Source organism: Palaemon carinicauda, chromosome 23 (genome assembly GCF_036898095.1).
Source record: "Palaemon carinicauda isolate YSFRI2023 chromosome 23, ASM3689809v2, whole genome shotgun sequence".
NCBI classification, from domain to species: Eukaryota; Metazoa; Arthropoda; class Malacostraca; order Decapoda; family Palaemonidae; genus Palaemon; species Palaemon carinicauda.
In genome coordinates, this window is record NC_090747.1 from 14,561,001 (window position 1) to 14,571,000 (window position 10,000).

The 10,000-nt window shown below is 35.6% G+C and overlaps 1 protein-coding gene across 1 annotated transcript in view; it reads right to left on the minus strand.

Moving 5' to 3' along the window:
- Nucleotides 1–4,540: 4,540 nt before the first annotated feature.
- LOC137617436 (uncharacterized) overlaps nucleotides 4,541–10,000 on the minus strand; it is a 5,544-nt gene continuing 84 nt past the window's right edge. Inside the window, exon 1 of the mRNA XM_068347461.1 lies at nucleotides 4,541–10,000. This exon is cut by the window's right edge and continues 84 nt beyond it. Within this exon, the coding sequence (XP_068203562.1) occupies nucleotides 4,541–10,000 (5,460 nt within the window).

Genomic DNA, 10,000 nt, shown 5'->3' on the forward strand with positions numbered 1-10,000 from the left:
GGTTGTTGGATTGGGTAACAATAGGTCAGAAAGGGACGAATCAGTTTATTAAAAGAGAATGGGTGACACTGGTATCAGAAAAACTAAGGAATAATTCCTTTGACGGTGACCAAGAATGGAAATGGTAAGCAAAGGCTGGTTTTTTATTACAAACTTTTTAAGGATTTAATCAGTCTACAGTCTGCTTATCGCATAGAAATCTATTAAAACGTTGCCAATATCTTTCTCATTGGGGAAAAATGTAAAAGGTTTTTATAATGGATTATCTTTAGATATTTTTGAAAGCGGCGGTACATCTTTACTAAAGTTCTTAAGTCTGTTAGATATTGGAGATCTAAGGAAGTGAAGATTGAAGTATTTTTAGATGATGGCATAGCTGCGGATGGTTGTTTTGAAGGGGCATCGGATGCTAGTTATTTACTTTTAAAAGCTTCAAGATTTGGATTTATTTACAAGAAAGTATAATTGGTTTTCAGACTCTTAAATTGTATTTGGAAAGGTTTACAGAGGACGAATACTGAAGGCAAATTTTGTAACTACAGTATTAGGATAAACTATGTCGTTAAAGATCTTGTTTAGATGCCAAACCTTCTGAATTAACAAAAACGTTATTTTAACGAATATCTTTTGGACAGAATTGTCTGTTACATAATTTCCACGAAATTTGTCGTGAGAAGTATTGTTAAAATGTAAACGATAAAGTATTTCTGTATTTTTACATATTGAGCAAAGCTAGTTGAGAACTTAATGAAGAAATATCAGATGCTCTGGTTGAGATCACGTTTTGACGCAGAAATTCATTCTTTTTATTTTGGTCGTTACTTTAACTATATACTTTCATCAGACTTATTTAACCTATTACTTCATTGTGACGCCTAAGTTGTAGGCAGTTTATCACTATATTGTGACGCCGATAATGTAGGCAGTTTATCACTATATTGTGACGCCTATAATGTAGGCAGTTTACACTATATTGTGACGCCTAAGGTGTAGGCAGTTTATCACTATATTGTGACGCCTAAGATGTAGGCAGTTTATCACTATATTGTGACGCCTCAGATGTACTGTAGCAGCTTAGCACTATATTGTGACGCCTCAGATGTAGGCAGTTTAGCACTATTGTGACGCCTCAGATGTAGGCAGTTTAGCACTATTGTGACGCCTCAGATGTAGGCAGTTTAGCACTATATTGTGACGCCTCAGATGTAGGCAGTTTATCACTCTATTGTGACGCCTAAGATGTAGGCAGTTAATTACTATATTGTGACGCATCAGATGTAGGCAATTTATCACATTGCGAAGCCTCGGATGTAGGCAATCTTATCAATATATTGCAACGCCTCATAGGAAATTTACCGCTATATTGCGACGCTTCAGACATAGGAAATTTACCGCTATATTGTGACTCCTCAGATTTAATAGTTATATTGTGACGCCTCTGGTGTTGGGAAATTTATATGTTGTGACACCTCAGTAGTAGGTTTGGAGTAATTCTGAATTTTTAGCGATGAATACAGCGCATTTTTTTTTATCATGAAAAGAGTGGTTGGAAACTGGACAGCAAATGAATTTTTTAAAATTAAACATGAAGGAGCAGGAGGCAGTCGACAGAATTATGTAAAGTACTTTGGCTATGTTTGAACGTTGTTTCAGATAAAAGATTTTCGATTTTAATGCAAGTAGGTAGCAAAAAGCCAGATTTGGAAATCATAGAAAACAAAGAATTTAAACTTGTACTGAATATACTGTTCAGGTCATCAATGTATGTAAGCCCAGAAAGAGTACAAAAGAGTGGATATTTTGAAGTGTTGTCAACTAACATGGATGAATGGTCAATTCTTGCTTACATTTTTCAGAGTTATGGACTTGTGAGAGTTATTCATTCTTTAGACTGTTTTGCTACTTTTAAAAATATGTTGAGGTTTTTAATCTCTAATATTGGTGTCCCAGTACAGAGGGAACTGATGCTTTAACTTGAGGTTTGGTGCTTTATACCAAAAGTTATTAATAAAATGGAGGTAAAAATTCTTAAGTAGAATATTCCAGAGTGAAAGTCCTCTCCATCTTGACTGTTGATATTAACGAGGGAAGCTTTATTGTTAAATTTTGAGTGTTTACGTAACAAAAGGTTATTACATACGGCAAAGAGGGAAATTTTTCGCTGAAATTTAACTTTGATATAGAAGGTAAAGGTTTTTGAAATTATAAGTATATATGTACAATGTTTTATTTTTGGAATCTGCTTTCCAGGATCGTGAATACAAAGAAATGCCAGCAGTCGTCTTTAACGGTGGCATCTAATTTGGACAGGAAATTGGGGGACCTCAGTTGTCATGAGCATATTCTATCATCGATGAATGACAGCACCGACAAGGCCTACCAACTTGTCTTTCAACAAAGAGAAGCTTACAATAATGGTCACGAGCAAAGCGAAATGCCATTGTATGTTGCTTTATTTATGACTCTTTTATTAGATTCCGGCGCTTTAGCAATCTCCAGTGATCAGGCTATTTATGCCATAACGTGCATGCATGAAATGAGGGGTTACATAGATCCAACGGAAAATTCACTTGTTAAATCTTTGCAAGCACCTGAGAATCATTAAGCTGGTAGATCGGTGCATACAAAGGATCTTTTTGATAATATGGTGTTGCAGAATCCGTGCGGATTATATTTTCCTATATTGAAAAACTTCTTTATTATTTTGATAGATCATTAAGGTTTTCTTATGAGATTTGGGAAATTAAGTTTATTGTAATTTGAAGATTTCTTAGTTGAACAGAAAAAAAAAAAAAAAAATTAAATCACCAATACTGTGAAGTTTTTGATATCGGAAGTTATCACTAATGCTTTTCCATATTTGATGTATTTTGCTTGATGCAGAGGAAGCTGGAATGATTTTGTCCTTTGATCGATTTCTCTTTAAGAAGTTTTTTAAAAGGTCCTGTAATGTAACCAAACATAATTTTTTGTTAAAACTGTGGCTACAAGTTCAAACATCGCAAACGATAACGTCAATGATAGGTGTCTTCATAGACACGAGTGTTGGTAGTCTGTTTCAAGTAAACATGTTTGTCAAAGGCTTCAAAAAGAGGTTAAATGTGTAAATCATTCAATCGGAGCATTTATTTCTCTCTCTCCATTTTTTTTCCTTCTCTCCCTTTCTTTGGTATTATCTAGGGTCAACCGGCACGGTGCGCTATAATGCAATTTAATGTTTTATTATGTTTATACCTGTAGTGTAGAGAATGCGGAGTGAAGTGAGGACTAGAATTTTTTCGCGTTACGAAGTATAGCGAAAAATAATTGTCCTAACGACATGTAAGCAGATCTTAAGTGTCTTGTTACTTAAGTTCAGTTGTTATGTAGGCAGTGGCCAATGAGAATTTAGTGTTGGGTGAAACGTATTCAATGTTTGAAGAGGTATTTAGTAAGTGGTCACTTTCTAGCGCACGCTAGCCCGAGCAAGTCGAATTTATTATTAATATTATTATCATTATTATTTATTAGTAGTACAAGAGTGAGGTTCCACCACTCAAATTTGAGTTACTCTGCATTATTGCCGTGGATACACAGGTTTCCATAGTTTTTTCAAAACTTGATATTTTGTTTTTTATCTATGGTTTTTCCTGGGCGGCAGAGGAGGCTTCTATGTTAATTTGAAAGTTTGTTCATTTTGTTTTAAATATGCACTGCTATATCAGTACAGAAGTTTGTAGAAGTTATTAGAATGTGATGTTATATATAAATTGTTTTTTAAAAAGTATGATTCATTAGAAAAATAAACCTGGCGTCAACCGGCACGGTGCGCTATAATGCAATTTAATGTTTTATTATGTTTATACCTGTAGTGTAGAGAATGCGGAGTGAAGTGAGGACATACCATTAAACTCTGTCATCCATGAAGACTATAAGCAGATCGGCTGATACACAAAAAACATGTAGGAGTGTTCAACAACAGGTCCTGTCGTTCTGGTCTTCGAGTCACAACTGCTATTCTGCGTTTTGGCAGTTATATCGTCACCTCTTCTTCGAGACATTATATGGTCGCCTCTGCTAAACTTTGTTATTTCGTTTATAGCTTTGGGTTTGAAAAGGTTAATCAAGAAAACATTTATCATGAATCAGCCAAATTAACTTTATGAACATGAACTTTAGCCACAATAAAGTAATAATAGTAAATCTAAATAGCTAATTACAACTTGGTGATTACGATTCATGAGAAGTAGAAGGAACTCAAAACATAAACTCCTAAATCACATGCTTAACAAGAAACAAAACATTTTAAAAGGTATCCGGGAGTTTATGTAAATAAAAGAAAAATAACACACTGTCAAGTAAACAATAAATGTGAAATATATCTTTGATATATTTTGTATACTCCCAGCAACAATTTGATTAAAGTTTACTAAGTTTAATCAAAGAAACCATTTGTTCACCCTTTACTCACTCCCAGCAACAATTTCATTACACACTCTTTATAGCCCATGTGTATCTTACCCCCAAAGAATATGGTAATATACATAACCATGTAAGCCTATTATACTAGGCCCTCTTGAACCAAGAGTTCTGTGTTTCTCATAGATTCAAGTGCAGCGGCCCGTTTACTTCTCTCTCTGACTTTTAATTGATCAATAGGTAATTCAGTTTCAACTTCAACAACAGTATGAAATCCTTCTTTAGGAAGAAGCAAAATGAGTGAATCTGTTGTCCTGTACACAACTTCACGAGACTTACCCTTAAGCACACGAGCTGCTTTTACTTCCCCTAGGTGATTTACTTCTGTCTTCTTTACTATACCAAGTGGATAAGTACTTGGTTTGCTTGCGTCCTCTTTTAACAGAACAATATCTCCAACAGCCAAGGTTTTATGATTGACAGGTCTGTAACGATCCCTTTTATCTACTGCTTGATTAATGAGAGTTGCAAGAAATTCTGAATGATATGCCTCAACTAGTCTGTTTCTACCTTGTCTAAGTTTATAGTAATTATCCTTAACATCATCAATAGCACTACTACCAGGCTCCCAATTGGTGTCATCTGAAGAAGAATTCTGCAACTCGGGAATAATGTTCACTGATACCAGATCATAGCCTTTAAGTAAACACTCAGGAGTTATTGGTTTTTCTACATTATCAATACAAGCATCTCTCAGACTATCCTTAAAAGCAATTGGTCTTTTGTTAATAAGATGGACAGTTTGACAAATAAGGAAGTAAAAATCTTGATAATCAAGCACAGTGTTCTTAATAGAACTAAAAATTAGCTTTTTCACCATTTTTACACAGCTTTCAACTAGCGAACCCAAAGAACTATTACCTTTGGCATAATGCTCGAACTTCAGGGGCTTAATGTCATTTTCTTCAAAGAAGGCATGCGTTTCAAAATCGTTGAGAAAGGTTCCAATGATTCTACTACCAGCAGTTAGCTGGGATCCCAAATCAGATATGCAAAATTCCGGGATGCCAAACTCATATATGTGTAGTTGGAAGGCCTTGAGAAAGTCTCCAGTATCAGCAGATAAACATATCTTCAAGTTGATGGCACGACTCCACAAACATGTCACGCATAATAACCAAATCTTCTTCCTTTCACCATTCCATATTACTGTATAAGGACCGATGTAATCTATGAAAATATACCTGTATGGAATAGGTGGTGGATTGCTCCGAAAATCCCTATAGGCACTCTGATTTGCTTTGATTGGTCTCTCATTAAGCCTTCTACAAGTTATACATTCTCTAAGTACCTTCTTTACTGTGGAATAAAAGTGGATTATCCAAAATTGCTTACGTAACTGAGCCAAGATCGAATACACACCAGCGTGTCCTAGACTAACATGCATATCACGAATAAGCAATTTAGTTAGCAAACTATGCTTAGGTAACAGCACAGGAAAGAAAATCTGTTCGTTTCTTCCGAATTTACTCCGGATTCTTAGCAAAGTGTCTTTGCTCTGGAAAATATTCATTTGAGTTACCAAATTGGGAATGTTTCTTTTTAATGTATGACTTTTCTTGAAGAATTCACAAACTTCTGGGAAGTTATTTTCCTGTTCTTTACCTATTATCTGCCTACATGCTAAAGCATAAAGATTTTTCTCCTTGACACAATTTCCCCAATGAACGTCGATTCCTTTATTTGTTAGTTTTTCTCTGATGTTTTTGATGAATTTCAATACCATCTTATGAACAGTTGCTAGCTTATGGAAACTGGAAAACTTAGTCAGGGGTATCAAGTGTTCAATGCTATTGATGTCTTTCTTGTTATTTTCTTTACTTTCAGAATCTGTTGAGACAGTGATTAAGGAAGTATCTTCCCTTTCAAGGCCGGGTACTTCATCTCTCTTTTCAAGGGGGTTTGGCACCTTGAAACTAAACTGAACCTCATCTTTATGAAGTTTCTTAAGAAACTCGGGTCCACCATGATACGCAGTCTTCTGAAGTCTCCTGTATGAGACACATCTACTAATATAATCTGCAGGATTATCATATGCATTCACAAATGAAAATGTTATTGGGAAAACTTGGCACAAGTCACCTATCGCTTTCAACCTATTTTGAATAAAAACTCCTTTCTTCTGCAATTTATCATACTTATATGTATAAGAGTAAAGCCAATTAAGAGCAACCATACTGTCTGAATATATCGCCATGCTCACAATTTTGATTGGAGTAACGACTGATTGACCAGCAAGTTCTTGAAATAAACTGATTAGTGTCTCTGTGGCTAGTCCCAAAGCTTGAAATTCAATTACAGGAATGGTTTTCTTCTCTAACTGTTTGTTAACGACCCTGCTCTTGGCGGTCAAAAAATTTGTATTACCATTGAAGACATTTACAATATACACCACAGTTCCATAAATATCCTTACTTGCATCTGAAAATGCTACTAGTTTATAGGTACCATCTCTCCTACCCAGGAATCTAGGAATTACTACTTTAGGAGTAGAATTCACCTGTTTTCCAATAAGTGTCCATTCCCTTTTTAATGTTTCTGAAAGAGGGCTATCCCATGTGATAGTCTTGTCTTCTTGAAGCTTTTTAAGAAACAGCCTGGCCCTGTTCAAGATTGGTCCATAGATATTAAATATATCATAGATACTATTCAATGTTGACAAAATTGACCTCTTTGTGCTAGCTTGCGTATCGAGGAAAATCTTACCAGGGCCTAGTGTGTCTGCTTCCCTATCCCAAACCATGCCGAGCAACTTTACCTCTTTGGGCGTTTCACTATCATAATCTCGGTCAATTATTTCTTGCAGTTCTGCATCGTTTGTTACGAATTGTTGCAATTCAAATTTGTATGGTCCAAAGATATTAGGGAGACAGTAGTACGCTTCATATAAAGCCTTGGCAGAGTTACACGAATATGACCCATTGTCCATGTAAATGGTATTATACAGCGATTTCTTTAAGTTAACCATTTCCTCGTTGTCACTCTCAACATCCAATATCAAGATTTTGAACAAAGCTAGCATGAGATGACAAGGGCTAGGCCTTAGGCCAAAACTTAAACGCTTGTTCCTATAGCCCACAACAGTAAAGTCACCCTTAAGAATATTTCGATACCATAAAAACAACAATCTATTCTGATCCTCTTCCTTGAGTCCTATCATCAAAAATGCCTTTTTCAAGTCAAAACAAATCATATGGGTGTCAAATCTCTGCATAATCAGAGAAGTTGCAATTTTGTGATTCAGACAAGGGCCTGGAAGCATACACTGATTGTGACTATAAGTGCTCTTCGCAGATTTGTTTTTCTCACATAAGTTAGACAGAAACACGACTCGACACTTGGTCGTGTCTCTGGCCATTTTGAACACAGGCATATGAGGCAAGAAACTAGCTTCTGGATGTTCATTTATAAAAGAATTAATATCTTCAATTTTCTCTATGATTCCCAGATTTTGTTGCTCTTTAAATACATCATTAACCATCTTTAAATGCTCAGGTTTATTCTTCATACGTGTTAAGTTAGACTTCAGTATCATCCGGGATAAATTGAAGTTCTTCCCTAACAAATGGGATATCTTGTTGTTCCACATCAGTGGCATTACTAGTCTACCTTCTTCATCTCGTTCTGTACTATCAAGAACATACTTTACTAGCTTTTTATTGGTTTCTGTGTCATCTTCAGATAGCTGGGATTTTTCATAGTCCAGATATTCGATGCATTGCTTTTCAAGCATTTCTTCCGTAGCTTTAATCAATTCAGACTGCTTTAGCTTACCCTTTTTGTTAAAAATAGCATAGGTTGAATTAGTGTTGGCTTCTTGAACTTTGATACTCGCCGGTGATCTGTTGGAAATCAAGTCAACATCGTCATCTCGAAGTTCAGACTGAGAGACTGCCAAAAAGCTATGTCTATCGAGGAATTGTAATTGTCTATTAGTCTGGGCAGCTTCCCCTTCCATACAAAGTGTGTCTCCTTGAGTGCAAACCGCAGTATGTGAACTATTTCCAATATTAATGTTAGGTAAATAAACCAAGTTTTTCATCATTCTGTTAATATTACCTGTGAGCATGACACCAACTGGAGTGTCAAGATACACAGAGGGATTGCTTAATCCAAATTTGTGTGTAGTTAGCGACAGCAAAAAGTCAGCATCATTTCCCAAGATAAGACCAATGTTACCAATAGTGTCCACACTACCACTAAGAAACTTATCTGCTAAAATGTAATGTCTATCTTGAAATTCTTTAACAATGACATTTAAGCCCTCCAGTTTCAACTCTATATCAATACTGGGTACAACAACTGCTTCGATGGAATGCCATTCCCTACCTAACTTGAGAGGTACATTAACAATATCGGTTACAAGATCCCTAGTAGAATTAAAACCATGAATAGTCATATAGACGTTTTTTGCTAGGACAGGGAACTTCATATGGTTTACATGCTTATTACAAATAAAATTTCTCTGGCTACCACAATCTCGTAAAACTCGAACCACATTATTTTCTTCAGCCACAGAACATGTAAAAGTTGGTAAAATTGCAGCACCACCAGTAACATTTTGATGAATTTCAGCTAATGTGAGGCTATTTAAAGTATGCTTCGGTTCTAGCTTTTTCCCACTAGTATGCATAGAAGTTTCAGTGGATTCAGTATTACTAGAATCAGAAGCTTTAGTACTGGAACTATTAAGCCTCTCCTTAGCAACACACAGGTATGTAAAATGCCATCCACTGCAATTTCTACACCTTTGGGTAAACTTGAATTTACACTGACGAGTCACATGATTATGATAGCCACACCTAACACAAGCATTCAGCTCTTTAAGTTTCTCCACTTTCATTTTAGGATTCGCAAAAACTGGGCAATTTACTAGCAAATGTGCGGTATCTTGCTTACCATCCTTTGTACATAGGATACATGACTTATATTTAGGGCTAACACTAACTTTGGTTGCGAGAGTTGTGCTTGATTCTATATTCTTAGTCCTAGTTTTCTCCTTTTGCTCAACATTTCTTTCATTCGTTCTGTTATACCTCTCAACAGCCTCAAATATGTTACTTTCAATTTCACTTAATGAGGGTTTGCTTTCATTTGTTATCTGAATTAGTAAAGATTGAAAGCGATCATTAAGACCATGCCATATGAAGTACTGGAGAACATCGTCAACTTTGACGTCAAGCTTTTTGAATGCATTCATAATAGTTTTCATCGAGGCTACAAAGGCATATGGATCACCTGATAGAGTTAACTTCAATTCTACAAGTTTCTTAATTGCATCATATTTTTGTGTTAATGGAGTTGCAAACGGTTGCAATAATAATTTCTTTGCCTCGTCATATGACTGGTTATCAATATCAAGAGAATCCACAAGTGCCTTTGGAGACTTTGACAACTGATTTCGTAGATACATAAACTTTAAGTGATTTGACCAATTTTGTTTGTCCGTCAATTTTTCAAATTCATAAAAGAACTTAACTAAACACTGACCCTTGGTGTTGTCATATTCAGGTAAAGGAACTTGAGGCATCCTTAACTCATT